The sequence below is a fragment of the Oncorhynchus tshawytscha genome, linkage group LG27 (assembly GCF_018296145.1).
Source record: "Oncorhynchus tshawytscha isolate Ot180627B linkage group LG27, Otsh_v2.0, whole genome shotgun sequence".
NCBI lineage: Eukaryota > Metazoa > Chordata > Actinopteri > Salmoniformes > Salmonidae > Oncorhynchus > Oncorhynchus tshawytscha.
The window spans coordinates 21,167,411-21,191,373 of NC_056455.1; the positions used below are offsets into that span (position 1 = coordinate 21,167,411).

A 23,963-nucleotide genomic window follows, 5' to 3' on the forward strand; every position below is an offset into this window, starting at 1 on the left:
TATCCTAGTACTGAATATAATGTGTAATATTATAATCAAGAAGTAGAACAATGACTGTCTGTTCCTTGGTAGAAATGAATGATCTTATCGGCAGACTGGCTAGAATGCTTATCTACACCTTGGCTCGGGTCACAAATTATCTAAATTAGGAGAGACGATGTAGGAAGGCTTGAGAACTATACAGCCTTTGTACCAGGGTGAAGAAGAGACGGGACAGTTCGAAAACTAATGACGTCATTTTCAGTTTATAACCTGTGGTAAACTGTATCATGTTCAGTACTCTCGAGAATAAATGCTGCTGATTGATTTTGAGACTGGTCCATTTTATGCAAATAAGAGCCTTACAAAATCTTAGGAATTGACAGAGTGTTTCATTTTAATTGGGTATTAAAACATGTAGGAATTTAATTCCTGTAACACCCTATCAGGATTAATAACTATCAGGATGATGCTCAAGATGCTTCCCATACATCAACATTCACAACAGATTGAGAGTGAGCCCCTGCTTTCTCTAAAAGGACAGGAATAAAAATGTGCTCACACTTTCATCCAAAGTTAACTTCATGCAACACTTCCGTTTTGATGGGAAGTGCATCTCCCCAGGGAAGGAGCCAACCATCAAGATGCCACAAAATAAAGTTCATGAAGCAATAGTTTGAAATGAATTGGGTTTTTAGTTTAGGGGCAGATAAACAATTATCACTGTGATTACCATTTCGACTACTGGGGGAAAGGAACCCAAGTCACGATAACTTCTGGTAAGTAGCCTTAACATTCAGACCTAAAGAAGTTATTTAATTATTGACACATAACTAGTGACTATTCAGGTTATTTTGACTGATTTTGTACGAAGTATTGGTCAGACCATTCACTGTGACAACTACTTTGACTACTGGGGGAAAGGGACCATGGTGACCGTGTCCACAGGTAAAACAAAAACATAATTCTGTTTATTTTTGCATTATTATTGAGGTTGGAGTTTGAGTTAAAAGTCCCTCTCTCCTAAAGGCTTGAAATATTTATTTTTGGTCTTCACTTGCGGTAGTTTTTGTGCGTTGCACGTATTGAAAGATTGCACTGTGACAATGCTTTTGACTACTGGGGGAAAGGCACAATGGTTACCGTTTCATCAGGTAAGAAAAAGCATTATGATTTCATCAAATGTGTCAGTGATCATTCGAAAAGTCAAATACATGTGGTTGTTATACAACTCGATTCTAGGCTTCATTTAGTCAATTTGCTAAATTGAATTGAGGATCAAAAACAGTAACGGTAGACCTACTCTATAACAAAGGCGTATTCATAATCTGGACAAAAACAACTGAAATTCATTGATGTGATTTTAAAACGAACCTTTAAAAAGTATGATATGGATGATATTAAATATCGAACTACATTGGCACAGGTTTTTGTGCGTAGCCTGTATTGGTTATTTGTACTGTGACTACCGTTTTGACTACTGGGGGAAAGGGACAATGGTTACTGTTTCATCAGGTGAGACTTTCAATTGAAAATGCTGTAATCTTACAAATACATTTTGAAGCCGTTTATATTCTTCTGCTTTAGGTTATTATATTAAAGGTTTGTCACTTTTAATCTGCAATGGAATTAAGATACATGTCTATAATGAAGCCTTTTTGAATTAAAGTGTGCCAAACAAACTTAAAGTAAAACATCATAACCTAACATTACAGTAAACGTAAATATCAGAAAGTATACAAAATAATTGTGTTCCTTTTGCGCATTTTGGTTAAGAATGGGAATAAGAGGGTATAGAACCTGGGGAGAATGCTTTTTATACCACTTGTTAAGGTAATTGAACACAGTGCTATGCTGCTTTTGACTACTGGGGTCAGGGTACAATAGTAACCGTTTCAGGTAAGAATCTAATTTTGGTTGATGCAAGGTATAGTTCATAGTGGAAAATTATCACTTAAATTTAAGGACAAATATTTAATCAATAAAAATATTTATGTTTAATCAATCAAAACGTATATAGCCTACAGTCCTAACTACCTGTCTTTTATCAGTGGATATTGTATTTTACGTGTTTGATAACACATTCAACTCGGTTTAACCTATGTGCATGTATTTGGAGTGAACAATATCCTACCCTGGTAATAAATCATCATGTATTAAACCTAGCCTACTAAATGAATGTTAAATAACCCGACGATGTAAAATAGAACAGGTCCTTAGAATTGTTAACTATTTTATTTGGTCAGTGTTGGTTGATTTATGTATTTATTTTTTAATGGTGTATTCTATAAAACTGTTGGGCTTTATGGAGTATTTGTAACACATTATTTATCTTACAGCTTTATCAACTGCTCCGACTTTGTTCCCTCTTGCGCAATGTGGCTCCGGGACCGGAGATATGATGACTCTGGGTTGCATTGCCACTGGCTTCACGCCTGCCTCCCTCACCTTCAAATGGAATGAAGAAGGCGGGAATTCCCTGACTGATTTCGTTCAGTACCCTGCGGTCCAAACCGGTGGAAGCTACATGGGAGTCAGTCAACTCCGTGTAAAGAGAGCAGACTGGGACAGTAAAACATTTGAATGCGCCGTGGAACATTCTGCTGGATCAAAGAAAGTACCAGTGAAAAAACAACGTAAGATGTATTTGTTTATCCATTTAATAACATATGTCACAAAAAAAATATATATATATATTATTGAGTTTAATGTATTTATATCCATGTAGCCTATTAATCTACTAATTTCGTAAAAAACAGCCTCTGTGATAATCATAATTTGCTGGTAATTTTATGTTTAGTTTTGTTGAAAGACACATTTTTAGAAATCTGAATAAGACTTAAAAATTGCACATGTTTTTGCTGGAAAATTCCACTGCTGAAATTATGGACTTTATACAGCCTAGGGTACAATAATTTTGATGCCTACATATTACAAATGTTATCAACGCGCATGCAGTAATTTAGTAACACCTAAATCATTTAGTAACACCTAAATTACCTGACACCTTCCCGCAAATTAAACAATACATGCATTAAAACGTAGTCATTGCTAATTGCCGTTCACTGTAACAATCAACATTTGTGTCACTGTCACCCACTGTAGAATAAACCATTTAGGCCAATTGTATAAACATTGATAGGTGTCAGTCTAGTTGTCGTGAATGTGCTATGGCACTAGGATGAAGGTTGGTTGGAGTGGCTGTAGCTTGCCCCTTTAGTTGGTGACTATTTAAGCCATCTCCCCTAAGAAGACATGCATCAAACAGTGTTGAGCTCTTTTTGCTTTCGTCTGCCAGCATAATTATTCTATGTCCACAGTCTAAGACGGTATATACTTTGATATACACTTTTTAAAAATGAAAGAATATTTACTTGAATAGTACCGATTCAAAGTTTGGTAACAGAATGACAGCACAAACCGTCATTCTGTTACCAAATTTTGTGTCTTCACTGTTCTTCAAGTAAATGTGTTTTTGTCAAATTTTCTGTGGAAATTGTAAAACTGAGACCTTGTGGATAGAGTTGCATGGTTTGTTTAACTTTGCAATCTCTGATTTTAGTTTGAAAAACATTTTAGAAGTGAAATATCGGAGTCTCACTGTCACTCTGTTACCATGAAATTTCCCATAAGCTGTTTAGCTGTTCTGTTCATCTTTACTGCGCATGTGTAGCCTATGCCAGCTTCTGCAAATGTATGTTGTTTTCTCTCTGCTTCTGCATATATATATATATATGTGTGTATGTTTGTTTTTTAGCGGAATATCTGCAGCAGCCGTCTCTTTACGTAATGACCCCCTCTAAAGAGGAGATGTCAGAAAATAACACGGCTTCCTTCGCCTGCTTTGCCAATGACTTTTCACCCCGTACACACAAAATCAAATGGATGAGGATGGAAAAAGGAACAGAAAAAGAAGTTGTGTCTGATTTCAAGAGTTCTTGTGAGAGTGAGAAGAAGAGTGAGAAAACTCTGTACAGCACAACCAGCTATCTCAGAGTCAATGAGAGTGAGTGGAAGAGTGAAGAAGTAACATTCACTTGCGTGTTTGAGAACAAAGCTGGAAATGTGAGGAGAACTGTGGGCTACACTTCATCAGATGGTGAGTAAAATACGTCAGATTATCTTCTCTTGGTATCTCATTAAAGGAGCATCAAGAAGCAGGGCTTTTGTGACAGAGCTCTAGGCCAGATTGAAAAGTTAGCACATTTTTCTAATTAGTACTTAAAGGTTTTTCTGAAAAAGGATTGATTGTGACCAGCCAGCTGGAGGGGAAACAGAATAACCTACATTGATCCAAAACGTACAAACGGTTTACATTTTAATTGCTGTTGTCACAAACAGCTTGGTGAACATTCCTTACATCCTTTCTCAGCAGGTCCAGTCCATGGACATTCAGTAGTCATTACGATCATCGAGCCGTCTCTTGAGGATATGCTTATGAACAAAAAAGCTGAGCTTGTGTGCGATGTCAATGAAATAGTTCCTGGCTTCATGAGCGTCAAATGGGAAAATGACAATGGAAAGACCTTAACCAGCCGAAAGGGTGTCACTGACAAAATTGCCATACTTGACATCACTTATGAGGACTGGAGCAATGGGACAGTATTCTACTGCGCTGTAGATCACTTGGAAAACCTGGGGACCTTGGTAAAGAAAGCCTACAAGAGGGAGACTGGTAAGACAAACTGCTTTGGTTTCCCTCTCACTTTTCTTTTTACTTAATTGGGATTTCATATTTACAATGTTTCAAAACCTATTAAACAGATATCCAATTGTCCATCATGTGGGAATTAAAAATGATGATGAGATTGTGTAGACTAGTGAAAGTGACTTTAATTGTCAGAGTTGCAAGGAACCAAATGGAGCTGATAGCAATTTGATCTGATTAAATCAGATGATGACTGACTTCAAAATGACAAAATGCTTGTCTATGAAGGGTCCCTTTGGTCTCTCAAGACGAAACTCCTGTGAGAGAAGACATTTTTTGATTGGCTTAATATAGGCAGCATTTAGCAAAATGTAAATTGTTTGCCAAGTACTTGCATGGGGAGAAGCCCTGACTGTTCTCTCATGCTTCCAGGAGGAGATCCACAGCGTCCATCTGTCTTTCTGCTGGCTCCAGCAGAACAAACTAGTGATAATACGGTGACCCTGACTTGCTACGTCAAAGACTTCTACCCCAAGGACGTTTTAGTGGCTTGGCTTGTTAACGATGAGCCGGTGGAGAGAACGAGCAGTTCAGCATTGTACCAATTCAACACCACTAGCCAGATTCAATCAGGATGGACCTACTCTGTCTACAGTCAGCTCACATTTAGCAATGACTTGTGGAAGAACGAAGAAGGGGTGTATAGCTGTGTAGTTTACCACGAAAGCATGATCAAGTCCACAAAAATTATTATGAGAACCATTGACAGAACCTCAAACCAACCCAACTTAGTTAACCTCAGCTTGAATGTGCCTCAGAGCTGCAAGGCCCAGTAGAGGTTGTATTGTGTTTTGTTGATGTGTGTTGCTGCGTGTTACCTCTGCTGTTTGTGTCAGTGACATAACATGTTGTGTGTCTTTTAAGTGCAGAATCAAAATCCAAATAAAAACTTGAAATCATTAATCCTGTTGATGTACTGTATGTCATGCAGTTCCTACTCATGTCTGTCTCGTCTCCCCACTTTTGTGCATAGCTTCAGTATCTCTGTTTGGGGAAAATGTCAACTCTCAGACTACTAAAACTAATGATAAAGTGACAATACAAGTCAAGCAAAGTATTGATGCTTCACATTTGCAATCAGGCCAAATTACCATGCAATATATCTGTAATACAGTAATGGTGGACACTGAATAATGTATTAGTATAAAGCTTATTTTGCACACTGAGCTATAGTCTTGTACACAATAGAGAAGTGATATACACTCACATTGTTAAAATGTTCCCCCGATGACAGGAATGAACTATGGAAGTGTAACTCTAGCATTAGCAACCCAGTTATCTGCTGTTTCAGATATTCTCCTCATGTCTTTGGTGTAATCAGATGTAGTGCATTGAACTTAATCAGGCTGTCCTGTCTTCTTGTTGTTTGGCTTTGTGTGCTTCTGTTCCCGCTACTGGGTCTCACCTATAGAAATGCTATATGCCTGTTCTATTGATTCACGTCTACCACCATGGGTTTGGAAATGGATAGATATGACTAGGGTTCGTTCACAAGAAGCAAGCCAAGCCAAGTAGAAGTTGGAAGTCCCCATTGATCGGCAAGTGTGCCGTTTGGCCAAAGCAAGTCAGGGTCACCTTCACTGCTGGTTTGATATCCTCATGTTTTAGATTTTCAATGTGTTGTATTCGTTAAGTAATAACTCAGTAATTGATGAAAGGTCATAGGGGGTGAGGCAGAAAAAACATGCTTAAGTCCAATAGACAAAGTATGCTTTAGATTTTTTTCTCACGTCCTACCGAATATCACAGTATTATCTATGACTGATACCGGAGACAGTATTATCTATGACTGATACCGGAGACAGTATTATCTATGATTGATACCTGAGACAGTATTATCTATGATTGATACCGGAGACAGTATTATCTATGACTAATACCGGAGACAGTATTATCTATGACTGATACCGGAGACAGTATTATCTATGACTGATACCGGAGACAGTATTATCTATGACTGATACCGGAGACAGCTGTACTATGCATGGTTTCTCATAAAACAGTTGAAAGTATACCCATTCCAACCGTTTGACACTTATTGATAGCCCCTTTAGATCTGCAATGAACAGTAAGGGTAGGCTACATGCAAAACTCCCCCTTGTTAACAATATGGCTGGAGCGATGGCGGAACTAAGATCTATAACAAATACTTTCAGATTTCTTAGGAGCCATCAAGAAGTGTCCAGAAGTTGGGGTTTGTGATTGGGTTTCAGACTGGGCACCAGAGTGATGAGTAACCGTTTTGACTGCCTACTGACACTGTTCTCATATCCACATGCAGATTGTCTCGTGTTGACTGACTGTCCATGCAGCAACACCATGGAAACCGACAGGGACAGCATGGGAAAAACAGCCTTCACCTTCATCATACTCTTCCTCATAACTCTGCTGTATGGCGTTGGAGCAACTGCCATCAAGGTAATGCCTTGTTGGGAATCTGGGGTTTTTACTAAATGGGATAAGCTTTTGTCAGATTTGACTTTTTTGTAGCAGGTTAGGGGAAAGGGGGATACCTAGTCAGTTGTCTTGCACATTTAACCCAACCCCTCTGAATCATAGAGGTGCAGGGGGCTGCCATAATCAACATCCACATTTTCAGATCTGAGGGAAATGTGGGTTTAGCTGCCTTCCTTGCTCAGGGGCAGAACAACAGATTTTTACCTTGTCAGCTCAGGGACTCAAACCAGCAACCTTTCGGTTACTGACCCAATGCTCTAACCACTAGGCTACCTGCCGCAGCAGGTTAGGAGAATTAACATAGCAGGTTAGGAGAATTAGGATATGGTTAGGAAAGAGGTTAGGGTTAGCTAAAATGCAAAAATAAAGTTAACTTGACAAAAGCTGTATCCCTTCTAGCCATGACCGTAGTGTGGGAAGAGTAGTGGGAAGGAAGACATTTTGGTTTTGAAAGTTCCATAGTCTTTATGGATCCACATTCAAACAAACAATCCATGTATGCGTGGTAGAACTTTCAGTAGCAACATGAATAGATTCTAGCAAGACATGAATGTACACATAGGCCTATTTTGTGTGTTGCAATTCTCTGCAAGAGGCATACTAGTGAGAGGGAGTACAGTAATAACCTAAATATATTATATATAACTTTCATTATAACTATATTATTATATAGGCCTAATAGTTATATTATATATAAGTATAGTTAATTACACAAGTCTTTTTTTGAAGTGTCAGCTAATAAAAATAATAATTGCATCTAAATAGATGTCACAATTATTGTAAGTAATTTAAGTGAACAAATGTTTGCTTCTTATTTCAGGTGAAATGAAGAAACTGAGTTTGAAGTACTTGAAGAAGATATTACTTTTCATACTTACAATACAGTATATGAATGGATACAATACATGTAACTGTTCTCCTGCTTGTCTTTATTGTTGATTTTGTTTGAATAGTTCAACTGTAGAGGTTAGATTTGTAAATATTTCATTGTGCCTTTTTAAACTATTAAGATAATAAAAGTGTAACTGAAGTGAACAACAGTGTATTGTTCTTCCCTTAGCATTTCTCCATTCATTAGAAAGAAAATGCAGCTTAAAATGATGCATTATAATATATTATAAACATTGAAGAAACACATTTATGAATTACAGTTACATTAGTATAATATTTTTTTAAAGTGATTTTAGAACTGCGTGGCTGTTGTGATGTGTGGATGAATCTACAGTAAGTAATCTACATCTTATTTTTGCTGGATGCTGTTTGCGCACTGGGTTCTGCATGAACACATCTGGAATCAGTGGGCCTTGCTAAACTTGGTATGCAAACAGAAATAGCTTGATGGGTTGTCAAAACAACGAAAGTGTAACACCGAGTGGTAAGAAGTTACATAATAGAATTATAGAAGAGAACTCTTCATGCAGATAGCTCAGAAACATGCAAATGTCAACTGATTTCCTTAAGCAGAAGTAGACCTCACACCTGGCTTCTAATACACACAGTTGCTCAACATGTTTCACTTCTGTTTTTTGGGATGCTTTTTTGGGACCAGGGTGTTACCCCACGCTTCCGCCTGCTGCATTCCCTGTTCGCTGAGGCCTGTCCTGCTCTAACACCTGTGTTTCACAACCCTCCAACTCCACATCTGACCACTACCATTACCACTTCTCAGTGGCCAGCCAGCCAGCTACCTAATAGGTCCATAGCGCCATCTAGGTTATGTTGAAAGTCATTACACTCAGCCCAGGCCTGGTTTTCATAGACTGGGGTTACTTTAAACTGCATATAAAAAGGTATGAAGAATTTGATTAAAAGTTTGGTTTACATCTTGTTAATCACCAATTTGGAAAAAAATTGTAAAAGTCAAAAAGTGGCCCTGAATTTTCCTCCTCCTTCCACTTTGTATTAGTGCAGCGGGTCATTCCTCCAAATATCACACTGTATCCTCTCTGGGAGGAACTGGAGGTAGGATCGAAGGTGGGAATCCTCTGCATCCTGAGTGGGTTCTACCCTGACAAGCTGAGTGTGGAGTGGCTGCTAGATGACAAGACTGTGACCACATCTCCAGTCCAGCGGAAGCTGCAGAGTGTAGAAGGTGAGGAGAAAACATTCAGCCTGAACAGCCAGCTGGAGCTGGACCAGAGCCAATGGACTCAAGGGTCAGAGGTCACATGCAAGGCCACCCACAATGCAGCACAAGGACCACCTACAGGAACACCAGTCTCCAGGACCACCAGTATTTGCTCAGGTGGGTTTCAGTGACGGCACTATGTATTGGGCCAGAGGATGGGTATAGAAAAGTGTACAATTGATAAACATAGTAACAATCCATATATGCAGGTCTTGTGACTTCTCCATCTGTTTTCCTCTCAGCGTTTCCCTCGTCTACTCCATCCATCCACCTGGAGACCCCCAGATTCAGGACAGTGATGACACAGACTGAGATAACAGCTACATGTGTGGTCCACTCTGCGTATGATGCCAAAGTGTCCTGGCTTCTGGATGGAAAAGACCCAACCAGTAGGACCCCAGTGAACCAGGCCAGCAGCACAACTCAGAGCATCAGCAGTAACCTGACTCTTCCCTCAAGCCAATGGAAAACCCTGAACACAATAACATGCAGAGCTGAACATCGCTGCTTCAACTCCACAGAGAAGACCAGTAATGTTAAAGGTTAGAATGGAACTTTGTGATCATATTTGTATTTTACAGGCTCTAACAAACAGTGCAACAAAATGTATTCAGTGAACAATAGGTAAGTAAAGGAAGAAAAATAACAGTAAAAAGAGAGTGAAAAGAAATTGTAGCGAGGCTTTAACAGTAGCGTAGCTACATACAGACACTGGTTAGTCGGGCTGATTGAGGAAGTATGTACATGTAGATATGGTTAAATTGACTCCTCCCTATAGTCTGTCGTTGTCCGTGATCAGGCCTACTACTGTTCTGTCATCTGCAAACTTAATGATGGTGTTGAGTTGTGCCTAGCCATGCAGTCGTGGGTGAACAGGGAGTACAGGAGGGGACTGAGCACGGACCCCTGGGGGGCTCCAGTGTTGAGGATCAGCATGGCAGATGTGTTGCTACCTACCCTCACCATCTGGGGACAGCCCGTCAGGAAGTCCAGGATCCAGTAATAGAGGGAGGTGTTGAGTCCCAGGATCCTTAGCTTTGTAATGAGCTGTGAAGGTACTATGGTGTTGAATTCTCCTAGCATTCTAGCATTCTCACATAGGTGTTCCTTTTGTCCAGGTGGGAAAGGGCAGTGTGGAGTGCAATAGAGATTGCATCATCCGTAGATCTGTTTGGGCGGTGTGCAAATTAGACTGGGTCTAGTGTTTCTGGGATAATGGTGTTGATGTGAGCCATGACCAACCTTTTAAAGCACTTCAAGGCTACGGACGTGAGTGCTACGGTTCTGTAGTCATTTAGGCAGGTTGCATTCGTGTTCTTGGGCACAGGGACCATGGTGGTCTGCTTGAAACATGTTGGTATTACAGATTCAATCAGGGACATTTTGAAAATGTCAGTGAAGACACCTGCCAGTTGGTCAGCACATGCCCGGAGCATACGTCCTGGTAATCCTTCTGGCCCCGCAGGCTTGTGAATTTTGACCTCTTTAAAGGTCTTACTCACGTCGGCTACGGAGAGTGTGATCACACAGTCGTCCGGAACAGCTGATGCTCTCATGCATGCATCAGTGTTGCTTGACTCGAAGTGAGCATAGAAGTGATTTAGCTCGTCTGGTAGGCTCGTGTCACTGGGCAGCTCACTGCTGTGCTTCCCTTTGTAGTCTGTGATAGTTTGCATGCCCTGCCACATAAGACGAGCGTCGGAGCCAGTGTAGTACAATTCAATCTTAGCCCTGTCTGTATTGGCGCTTTGCCTGTTTGATGGTTCATCAGAGGGAATAGCAGGATTACTTATAAGCTTCCGGGTTAGAGTCCCGCACCTTGACAGCGGCAGCTCTACCCTTTAGCTCAGTGCAAATGTTGCCTGTAATCCATGGCTTCTGGCTGGGGTACGTACGTACTGTCACTGTGGGGACAATGTCCTCGATGCACTTATTGATAAAGACAGTGACTGATGTGGTGTACTCCTCAATGCCATCAGAAGAATCCCGGAATATGTTCCAGTCTGTGATAGCAAAACAGTCCTGTAGTTTAGCATCTGCTTCATCTGACCACCTTTTTAAAGACAGAGTCACTGGTGCTTCCTGCTTTAATTTTTGCTTGTAAGCAGGAATCAGGAGGATAGAATTGTGGTCAGATTTACCAAATGTAGGGCAAGGGAGAGCTTTGTACGCGTCTCTGTGTGTGGAGTACAGATGATCTAGGATTGTTTTCCCTCTGGTTGCACATTTGACATGTTGATAGAAATTAGGTAAAACTGATTTAAGTTTCCCTGCATTAAAGTCTTCGGCCACTAGGAGCGCCGCCTCTGGGTGAGCGGTTTCTTGTTTGCTTATTTCCTTATACAGCTGACTGAGTGCGGTCTTAGTGCCAGCATCCGTTTGTGGTGGGAAATAAACAGCCACGAAAAGTATAGCTGAAAACGTTCTAGGCAGATAGTGCAGTCTGCAATTTATCACAATATCCTCTACTTCAGGCAAGCAAAATCTAGAGACTTCCTTAGATTTCGTGCACCAGCTTTTGTTTACAAATATGCACAGACCGCCCCCCCCTCATCATACCGGAGTGTGCAGTTCTATTTTACTGGTGCAGCGTATTTCCCGCTAGCTGAATATCCATGTCATTATTCAGCCACGAGTCCGTGAAACATAAGATATTACAGTTTATGATGTCCCGTTGGTAGGATATTCGTGATCGTGCCTCGTCTAACTTATTGTCCAATGATGGCACGTTGGCAAGTAATATGGACAGTAATGGCAGCTTTCCCACTCGCTTTCTGCGGATCCTTACGAGGCACCCCGCTCTGTGTCCTCTGTACCTGCGTCTCTTCCTCTTGCAAATAACTGGGATGTTGGCCTTGTCGGGTGTTCTGAGAATGTCCTGTGCGTCCTGCTTGTTGAAGAAAAATTATTTGTCTAATCCGAGGTGAGTGATCGCTGTCCTGATATCCAGAAGCTCTTTGTCTAATCCGAGGTGAGTGATCGCTGTCCTGATATCCAGAAGATCTTTGTCTAATCTGAGGTGAGCGATCGCTGTCCTGATATCCAGAAGATCTTTGTCTAATCCGAGGTGAGCGATCGCTGTCCTGATATCCAGAAGCTCTTTGTCTAATCCGAGGTGAGTGATCGCTGTCCTGATATCCAGAAGCTCTTTGTCTAATCCGAGGTGAGTGATCGCTGTCCTGATATCCAGAAGAGCTTTGTCTAATCCGAGGTGAGTGATCGCTGTCCTGATATCCAGAAGCTCTTAGTCTAATCCGAGGTGAGTGATCGCTGTCCTGATATCCAGAAGATCTTTGTCTAATCCGAGGTGAGTGATCGCTGTCCTGATATCCAGAAGCTCTTAGTCTAATCCGAGGTGAGTGATCGCTGTCCTGATATCCAGAAGCTCTTTGTCTAATCCGAGGTGAGTGATCGCTGTCCTGATATCCAGAAGCTCTTTGTCTAATCCGAGGTGAGTGATCGCTGTCCTGATATCCAGAAGCTCTTAGTCTAATCCAAGGTGAGCGATCGCTGTCCTGATATCCAGAAGCTCTTTTTTGCCGTAAGATACGGTTGCAGAAACATTATGTACAAAATAAGTTACAAATAACGTGAAAAATCCCCACATAATAGCACAAATGGTTGGGCGCCTGTAAAACTGCTGCCATTTCTTCCTGCGCCATTGGTAGCAACACAACATAACAACAACATGGTGGCAACACAACATGGTAGCAGCACAAAACATGGTACAAACATTATTGGGTACAGACAAAAGCACAAAGGGCAAGAAGGTAGAGACAACAATACATCACGCGAAGCAGCCACAACTGTCAGTAAGAGTGTCCATGATTGAGTCTTTGAATGAAGATATATACAGAGAGAAGTACAGCAAAACATTCAGTATTCTTCTGTCCTCCCCCATAAAAAGTAGAGATTATTGACACTGAAGCCAGATCAGTGTTCCTTTCTCCTGTTTACCCCTCTCCTCTGTGTGTGTGTGTTCTACAGGACCTGCAGTGAGCAGCACTACCACAGTGCTGATCAGGAGGTCTCTCCCAGAGTTACTGAAGGGAGACAGTGCTGTGCTGGAGTGTGCCATCACACAACTCTCCTCCAGTGACCTCTACGTCACCTTTCAGGCCAATGGGGTTGATTTCCCTGAGAAACAGTATGTGGATCTGCCTGCCTCCAATGGCCCCCATTCACTCACCAGACGGTTCTCTATCCCCAAATCACACTGGAAGACAGACAACACTTTCACCTGTAAAGTGAACCAAGGCTACTCCAACAGCTGGGTGTCTAGCTCCAAAATCAAGCTTTTTGGTGAGTGACCTTCTCTTATCTGACCCAATTATACCTTCTCAAATGCTTGAAAATGTAGAAAGGCCTACCAACATGAAATTATGTTTCCATTGTTTGTTGCACGATATTCATTCAACACTCCAGGGCTAAAACTGAAAAAGGAAATGGTGTTCTTTCCAGGTGAACTGTCCATGGAACTCCTTCTAGTCCCCAGTGAGGAGCCGTCTGGCTCAGGGACCCAGAAACTCATGTGTTCTGGGTGGGGCTTCAACCCTAAGATCAAGTGGCTCTCTGGGTCTGAACAGAAGTCTGCAGCAGACAATGAGATAAGGATGGGGGAAGATGGACATGTGGCACTAACCAGTCATATCACAGTAACACAGCAGGAGTGGAATGAGGGGAAGGACTTCATCTGTGAGGTAGATGACAAAGATCTTCAGAAAACTGTCAGGAAGAGCACCAGTTTATGCACAGGTAGTTTGTAAACTTACAGAAGCGCCTTACCTGTTTAAAGTTTTGCTTCAAAAGTCATAAATCATAACCTAATTACCTTGGAGTATAAAAAACGATTTTACGATTTTATCTCCATACTCATCTGTTTTCTTCTCAGCTTTTCCCTCGTCTACTCCATCCATCCACCTGGAGACCCCCAGATTCAGGACAGTGATGACACAGACTGAGGTAACAGCTACATGTGTGGTCCACTCTGCGTATGATGCCAAAGTGTCCTGGCTTCTGGATGGAAAAGACCCAACCAGTAGGACCCCAGTGAACCAGGCCAGCAGCACAACTCAGAGCATCAGCAGTAACCTGACTCTTCCCTCAAGCCAATGGAAAACCCTGAACACAATAACATGCAGAGCTGAACATCGCTGCTTCAACTCCACAGAGAAGAGCAGTAATGTTAAAGGTTAGCATGGAACTTCGTGATCATATATTTGTATTTGATTTTATTGAACCTTTATTTAACTAGGCAAGTCAGTTAAGAACAAATTCTTATTTACAACGACGGCCTACCAAAAAGGCAAAAGGCCTCCTGTGGGGATGGGGTCTGGGATTAAAAATGAATAAATAAATAATATATAAATATTGGACAAAACACACATCACGACAAGAGAGGTAACACAACACTACATAAAGAAAGACCTAAGACAACAGCATAGCAAGGCAGCAACACATGACAACACAGCAAATCAAATCAAAACAGAGTTTTTTTGTCACATACGTCAAATACAACAGATGTAGACCTTACAGTGAAATGCTTACTTACAGGCTCTAACAAACAGTGCAAAAAAGGTATTCAGTGAACAATAGATAAGTAAAGAAAGAAAAACAACATAAAAATACAGTGAAAATTAGCAGTAGTGAGGTTATGTACAGTAGCGAGGCTATAACAGTAGCGAGGCTATAAATGTAGCGAGGCTATAAATGTAGCGAGGCTATAACAGTAGCTAGGCTATAACAGTAGCTATAACAGGCTATAAATGTAGCAGTATGTACAGTAGCGAGGCTATAACAGTAGCTATAACAGTAGCGAGGCTATAAATGTAGCGAGGCTATGTACAGTAGCGAGGCTATAACAGTAGCTATAACAGTAGCTAGGCTATAACAGTAGCGAGGCTATAAATGTAGCGAGGCTATAAATGTACAGTAGTAGCGAGGCTATAACAGCTATAACAGTAGCGAGGCTATAAATGTAGTAGCTAGTGCTATAACAGTAGCGAGGCTATAACAGTAGCGAGGCTATAAATGTAGCGAGGCTATGTACAGTAGCGAGGCTATAACAGTGGCGAGGCTATAACAGTAGCGAGGCTATAACTGTAGCGAGTCTATAACAGTAGCAAGGCTATAACAGTAGCGAGGCTACATACATACACCGGTTAGTCGGGCTGATTGAGGAGGTTTGTACTTGTAGATATGTTTAAAGTGACTATGCATATATGATAAACTTAGAGTAGCAGTAGCGTAACAGATGGGTTGGCGTGTGACGGGTGGTGGGTGGCTGGTGGCAGGTGGCAGGACACAATGCAGATAGCCCAGTTTGCCAATGTGCGGGGGCACTGATGGTTGGGCCAATTGAGGTAGTATGTACATGAATGTATAGTTAAAGTGACTATGCATATATGATAAACAGAGAGTAGCAGCAGCGTAAAAGAGGGGTTAGGGGGGGCACACAATGCAAATAGTCCGAGTAGCCATTTGATTACCTGTTCAGGAGTCTATTGGCTTGGGGGTAAAAACTGTTGAGAAGCCTTTTTGTCCTAGACTTGGCACTCCGGTACCGCTTACCATGCTATAGTAGAGAGAACAGGCTAAGACTGAGGTGACTGGGTGATTGGTGATTGGTCTTTGACAATTTTTAGGGCCTTCCTCTGACACCGCCTGGTGTAGAGGTCCTAGATGGCAGGCAGCTTAGCCCCAGTGATGTACTGGGCCATAGGCATTAACCTCTGTAGTGCCTTGCGGTCGGTGGCCGAGCAATTGCTGTACCAGGCAGTGATGCCACCAGTCAGAATGCTCTTGATGTTGCAGCTGTAGAACCTTTTGAGGATCTGAGGACCCATGACAAATCTTTTTAGTTTCCTGGGGTGAAATAGGCTTTATCGTGCCCTCTTCACGATTGTCTTGGTGTCTTTGGACCATTCAAGTTTGTTGGTGATGTGGACACCAAGGAACTTGAAGCTCTCAACCTGCTCCACTACAGCCCCGTCGATGAGAATGGGGGTGTGCTCGGTCCTCCTTTTCCTGTAGTCCACAATTATCTCCTTAGTCTTGGTTACATTGACGGATGGGTTGTTATTCTGGCACCACCAGGCAGGTCTCTGACCTCCTCCCTATAGGCTGTCTCGTCGTTGTCCATGATCAGGCCTAACACTGTCGTGTCGTCAGCCAACTTAATGATGGTGTTGGAGTTGTTCCTGGCCATGCAGTCGTGGGTGAACAGGGAGTACAGGAGGGGACTGAGCACGCACCACTGGGGGGCTCCAGTGTTGGGGATCAGCATGGCAGATGTGTTGCTACCTACCCTCACCACCTGGGGGCAGCCCGTCAGGAAGTCCAGGATCCTGTTGTAGAAGGAGGTGTTCAGTCTCAGGATCCTTAGCTTAGTGATGAGCTTTGAGGGTACTATGGTGTGGAACCCTGAGCTGTAGTCAATGAATAGCATTCTCACATAGGTGTTCCTTTTGTCCAGGTAGGAAAGGGCAGTGTGGATTGCAATAGAGATTGCATCATCCATAGATCTGTTTGGGAAGTATGCAAATTGGAGTGGGTCTAGGGTTTCTGGGATAATGGTGTTGATGTGAGCCATGACCAGCCTTTCAATGCACTTCATGGCTACGGACATGAGTGCTACAGTTCTGTAGTCATTTAGGCAGGTTGCCTTTGTGTTCTTAGGCACAGGGACTATGGTGGTCTGCTTGAAACATGTTGGTATTACAGACTCAATCAGGGACATGTTGAAAATGTCAGTGAAGACACCTGCCAGTTGATCAGCATATGCCCGGAGCAGACATCCTGGTAATCCTTCTGGCCCCGCAGCCTTGTGAATGTTGACCTGTTTAAAGGTCTTACTCACGTCGGCTACGGAGAGTGTGATCATACAGTCGTCTGGAACAGCTGATGCTCTCATGCATGCCTCAGTTTTGCTTGCCTCGAAGCGAGCATAGAAGTGATTTAGCTCGTCTGGTAGGCTCGTGTCACTGGGCAGCTTGCGCCTTTTGTAGTCTAAATAGTTTGTATGCCCTGCCACATAAGACGAGCATCAGAGCCGGTGTATTCCGATTCAATCTTAGCCCTGTATTGACGCTTTGCCTGTTTGTTGGTTCATCAGAGGGCATAGAGGAATTTCTTATCAGCTTCCGGTTTAGAGTCCCGCACCTTGACAGCAGCAGCTCTACCCTTTAGCTCAGTGCGAATGTTGCCTGTAATCCATGACTTCTGGTTGGGGTACGTACGTACAGTTACTGTGGGGACAATATCCTCGATGCACTTATTGATAAAGCCAGGGACTGATGTGGTGAACTCCTCAATGCCATCGGAAGAATCCCGGAACATGTTCCAGGCTGTGATAGCAAAACTGTCCTGTAGATTAGCATCTGCTTCATCTGACCACTTTTTTATAGACCTAGTCACTGGTGCTTCCTGCTTTAATTTTTGCTTGTAAGCAGTAATCAGGAGGATAGAATTGTGGTCAGATTTACCAAATGTAGGGCAAGGGAGAGCTTTGTACGCGACTCTGTGTGTGGAGTACAGATGATCTAGAATGTATTTCCCTCTGGTTGCACATTTGACATGTTGATAGAAATTAGGTAGAACTGATTTAAGTTTCCCTGAATTTAAGTCTCCGGCCACTAGGTACGCCACCTCTGGGTGAGCGGTTTCTTGTTTGCTTATTTCCTTATACAGCTGACTGAGTGCGGTCTTAGTGCCAGCATCCGTTTGTGGTGGGAAATAAACAGCCACGAAAAGTATAGCTGAAAACGTTCTAGGCAGATAGTGCAGTCTGCAATTTATCACAATATCCTCTACTTCAGGCAAGCAAAATCTAGAGACTTCCTTAGATTTCGTGCACCAGCTTTTGTTTACAAATATGCACAGACCGCCCCCCCCCCTCATCATACCGGAGTGTGCAGTTCTATTTTACTGGTGCAGCGTATTTCCCGCTAGCTGAATATCCATGTCATTATTAAGCCACGAGTCCGTGAAACATAAGATATTACAGTTTATGATGTCCCGTTGGTAGGATATTCGTGATCGTACCTCGTCTAACTTATTGTCCAATGATGGCACGTTGGCAAGTAATATGGACAGTAATGGCAGCTTTCCCACTCGCTTTCTGCGGATCCTTACGAGGCACCCCGCTCTGTGTCCTCTGTAACTGCGTCTCTTCCTCTTGCAAATAACTGGGATGTTGGCCTTGTCGGGTGTTCTGAGAATGTCCTGTGCGTCCTGCTTGTTGAAGAAAAATTATTTGTCTAATCCGAGGTGAGTGATCGCTGTCCTGATATCCAGAAGATCTTTGTCTAATCCGAGGTGAGTGATCGCTGTCCTGATATCCAGAAGATCTTTGTCTAATCCGAGGTGAGCGATCGCTGTCCTGATATCCAGAAGATCTTTGTCTAATCCGAGGTGAGCGATCGCTGTCCTGATATCCAGAAGCTCTTAGTCTAATCCGAGGTGAGCGATCGCTGTCCTGATATCCAGAAGATCTTTGTCTAATCCGAGGTGAGTGATCGCTGTCCTGATATCCAGAAGCTCTTAGTCTAATCCAAGGTGAGCGATCGCTGTCCTGATATCCAGAAGCTCTTTTTTGCCGTAAGATACGGTTGCAGAAACATTATGTACAAAATAAGTTACAAATAACGTGAAAAATCCCCACATAATAGCACAAATGGTTGGGCGCCTGTAAAACTGCTGCCATTTCTTCCTGCGCCATTGGTAGCAACACAACATAACAACAACATGGTGGCAACACAACATGGTAGCAGCACAAAACATGGTACAAACATTATTGGGTACAGACAAAAGCACAAAGGGCAAGAGGGTAGAGACAACAATACATCACGCGAAGCAGCCACAACTGTCAGTAAGAGTGTCCATGATTGAGTCTTTGAATGAAGATATATACAGAGAGAAGTACAGCAAAACATTCAGTATTCTTCTGTCCTCCCCCATAAAAAGTAGAGATTATTGACACTGAAGCCAGATCAGTGTGGGAGAGCTTTGGGAGGGAGAGCTTTGTACGCGACTCTGTGTGTGGAGTACAGATGATCTAGAATGTATTTCCCTCTGGTTGCACATTTGACATGTTGATAGAAATTAGGTAGAACTGATTTAAGTTTCCCTGAATTTAAGTCTCCGGCCACTAGGTACGCCACCTCTGGGTGAGCGGTTTCTTGTTTGCCTATTTCCTTATACAGCTGACTGAGTGCGGTCTTAGTTTCAGCATCCGTTTGTGGTGGTAACTAAACAACCACCAAAAGTATAGCTGAAAACTTTCTATGCAGATAGTGTGGTCTGCAATTTATCACAAGATACTCTACTTCAGGCAAGTAGCATCTAGAGACTTTGTGAGATTCCGTGCACCAGCTTTTGTTTACAAATATGCACAGCCCCCCCACCCCACCCCCACCCCCTGGCTGTAATGGAAGCTTTCCCACTCCCTTTCCTCCAAACGTAACGACGGTCATTATGGCCAAACTGTTCTAAAGTATGATCTTTCTCCCCATGTACAGTTGCAAATCGTAGTCTGGCTTTTTTATGGCGGTTTTGGAGCAGTGGCTTCTTCCTTGCTGAGCGGCCTTTCAGGTTATGTTGATATAGGACTCGTTTTACTGTGGATATAGATACTTTTGTATCTGTTTCCTCCAGCATCTTCACAGGGTTCTTTGCTATTGTTCTGGGATTGTGATGCAGTGAATTATAAGTGAAATAATCTGTCTGTAAACAATTTTTGGAAATTTAACTTGTGTCATGCACGGAGTAGATGTCCGAACCGGCTTGCCAAAACCATAGTTTGTTAACAAGAAATTTGTGGAGTGGTTGAAAAACGAGTTTGAATGACTCCAACCTAGTTTCCCCATGATCAAATACCATTACCCCTGTCCTGATCCAGCATCCATGCTCTACTCAGTTTCTCTCTCAGACTATGTCATGCAGCCCCCTCTCTCCCCTCCCAGACTATCAGTCATGCAGCCCCCCCCTCTTTCCACCCAGTCTCTCTTCCAGACTATCAGTCATACAGCCCCCTCTCTCTCCAGTCTCATCCACTCCAGTCTCTCCTTCCATGACTCTCACTATCTCTCTCTCTCTCCAGGCTCAGTGACCCCCTCCGCACCAACAGCAACCCTGCTCCAGGGTTCCAGTGACCTCGTCTGCCTGGTGCTTGGCTTCAGCCCTTCAGACATCAACATCACCTGGCTGCTGGACAACGTCACAGAGCTGTGGAACAACAACACTAGCACCCCCTACAGGGCACCAGGAGGAATGTTCGGCATCAGGAGCCACCTGAGCCTGGCACACCAGGATTTGACACCGGGAGCTGTTTACACCTGCAGGGTGACCCACACCACCCAGACTCTGGCCCTGAACATATCCAAACCAGGTGTCTGTCTGTTCACTCAATTCTGATACAAGAACATTTTCCTGGTGCTAGCCTCTTTCTAGCCTCTTTCATCATTGTAGTAGAGCATTACAGTTTGGATTCCAGGCTAGCCTGTTTCTGCAACTTTTTCTCACTGAAAATCTCCTCTTTCATTTTGAGTAGAGCTCCTTGAGGTGGAGGGTGTCTTCTTTGACGAGAACAGGTCTGATCCCATTCTGGCGGACACTGCAGAGGAGAACTGGAACATGGCCTGCATCTTCCTGGTCCTCTTCCTCATCTCCCTCCTCTACAGCTTCACAGTCACTCTGGTCAAGGTGAGAGGGAGGATATAACCACCTCACAGGTTTTCACTGCTTAGCTTTGAAGTGCAAATATATGTTTATGCGATTAGCGTAAAACAATAAATATAAGAATGCATTCTTATGTCCCAGTGTGTCTTTACTGCATTGATGACCTGTTGAAGCACCTGTTGAGTTTCAGACATCGAATGTCATCCCACACAGAGAGGATTCAGATTATCTTCATGTTCAATATAAATCTAATGGGTCTACCCCGAGGCTATACGTTGTTGTTTTTTTGTATTTTGTATGTCACTGCAACCTCATTATCACACTTACTCACATTTTATTGCTGGTTAAGCCACAGTTACATTTTGAATATAAAAAAGCATTACAAGGTTTTCACAACTAATACTTACCTAGATTTTTTTTTTTTTTTCAGACAAAATGATGACTTCAGGACACTTCCTGATGACTTCAGGACACTATATGATAGATCCCTAGGAGTTCAACTGGAAATGAAACCATTTATTTCAACCTTTTCTTATAAAATCACAACACGTTTCTTTAGAAAATTGCATAGTTTTAATTACTTACGGTTTCCTGTAGCTGGTGACAGGGAAGTGTTCTTGTTTTTATTCCCCACAAAGACAGACAATGTGGTGGTGCGCTGACTTGCTCTCATCTCTTGTTAATGCGTTATAGAATTTTTGAACAGTTAATGCGTTATAGAATTTTTGAGCAGAGATTTTTTTTAAATGGACGTTTAACCTCTATTAAATAAGGCCGACCATTACTCTCTATAATGAAGTATTTAGACACCAGTTATTGCTGAATTATCTGCTGATACTAAAACATTATTTCAAACAATCTACTTTGTCCTCCTCCCTCTTGTGTGTTATTTGTAGTTTATCATTTTTAAATGATCTTAAAACGTATATACCATTAATAAGAATAAAAATCATGTTTCATATGTGATTTGATATAAATACATATAGAGAACAACATTAAAAAAGCACATAAGTAGGACCGTGCTTTTTGGTTGTTTTTCTGGTACTTTCTACAGATATTTCCAGCGATACACTGGGTTTGCTGCTGCTAGAAAACCCTAGGAAAAGTTATTTAATTGATACAAGCTTTCTCCAATCAATCAATCAATCACAGTCTTGTTGTGCGGTGTGTATTTGGTGGGGGGATTCACCTTAGCCAGGGGAGGCATATCTCTGTGAATCTTAATCACACAAAGCCTATTATTTGGCAGGGAATAGTATTTGTAGATCAGCCTCCCCTGGCTTAGGTGAGCCCCCCAACACACACACGCACAACCAGATCAGAGACAGCTTGTGTTAATTAAATACAATATCTTATTTCCCCGGTTGGCTGTCATGCACCTCGTTTCATCACTGTAACACCATTGTTGCCCACTAGAGGACGCCACAAGACTGGGGTGCATCTGACTGTGGGCTGGTACAGTTCCCATTTGAAATGCCAGTCATGTGTGGCAGTGGTCACTGCTCTGTATGCAGATGCCCACAGTTCGGCAAACAACTGAAAATATTAGCTGGCTGCATTCAGGGAAGGTCACCACGAATACAGAGGAAGAGACAGTTATTCTCAAAATGTCTGCATATGTCAGCAAGAATATCTGTGAGTGTGAGTGTGTGTATGTCTGGAGGGTTTGAAGGAATTCACATCTGGGAGGGAAGAGACTGAGTTCACCCAGCCTCCCAATTGGATGGCTCTCGTGTAATCTAGCATCGTAAGTGCTCTGATTGGCTCAGACCGCCGTGGCTGAAGACCAACACTGTGACACTGTTGCCGGGACAGAGTCACAGCATGTTGCCAACTGACGTGCCAAGGGGCTGACGACAGGGGAGAGGAGGGCACAATGCCCAGCAGGCTGTCCATCTAGCAGCATCTCCCTGTCTGACCACCTCTTTCTCCATCTGACCCTCTCCTCAGTCTCCATCACCAACCATGGAGAAATAACCAGTGAACATCCTCACTCAATAGGGCACAGACAAATGACAGCCGTTTAGCTGTATAATAAGGCTTGTTATAATCAACCACATCAGCATCTCATTGGTAAGCACAGTGATGACCGTAATAATTACCACCTACACTCTTGGAAAAAAGGTGCTAAGTAGAACCATACAGAGTTTGACACCCCTGCCATAGGGGACCCCTTTTTCGGTGATGGATAGAACCCTTTATAGAGGGTTCAGTATAGAACCCTTTATGTAGGTTTCTTCAAAGAACCCCCTGAATATGGTTCAACCTAGAACCCTCTATGAATGGATCTGCCTAGAACTCTTTGAAGGGTTCTAACAAGAGCAATTCTATCATCTGAAGGTTCTTTCTAGAACTGTCTATGAAGGATTCTACCCGAGAACACTTATCTTTGGGAGGGTTCTTCCTAGAACACTCTATGAACAGTTCCAACAGCCTTATTAGCCTTTAAATTATAATTATTTATGACAATATATTACATACATATTTATTACCCAAGATGGCATAGCAGTCAGACGTCCTTTGTCCTCGTCTTGTCGTGTCCCGTGTATATATATATTTACACCTTTCTTCGCATATCTTTTATACATTCTCTTTTCAAACTTCAAAACACTCTCCTGCAACCCGTCTAGCTAGCCAGAAGCTATCCAGAAGCTAGCCAGTTTACTGTCTAACGTTAGAATTCAGCTAACCACGGTTTGTGGTCATCAGCTATCCTTTAGCTCGAAAAGCTATCGCCAGTTTTGTACAACGCGACTCAGACCAGAACATACCAGACCTATTTTTCTCTCCATATCCTCGGATTTCAACCGCAAGCTCTGGACATTTACACCTGGATCTCGCAGCTAGCTAGCTGCTATCCCTGTGACTATTGGCTTACGTCGATCCCGGAGCAAACATCAATTATTCCGGAGCTAGCCAGCTGAAGAGTTCCATCAGCCACTCCTGGGCTACAATCACCTATCCGGACCCGTTTTACTGGCGATGCGGAGCCCCACCAGACATTCATGACTGGAC

The 23,963-nt window shown here is 42.6% G+C and overlaps 1 gene segment (V, D, J or C); it reads left to right on the top strand.

The window, feature by feature from the left end:
* Positions 1–972: 972 nt before the first annotated feature.
* Positions 973–21,909, top strand: LOC112232674. The segment is given in 10 exon segments: positions 973–1,133; positions 2,319–2,615; positions 9,051–9,389; positions 9,515–9,814; positions 13,260–13,574; positions 13,734–14,027; positions 14,164–14,463; positions 20,371–20,658; positions 20,821–20,972; positions 21,379–21,909. Coding segments are annotated over 10 exon segments (2,313 nt in total).
* Positions 21,910–23,963: the final 2,054 nt, after the last annotated feature.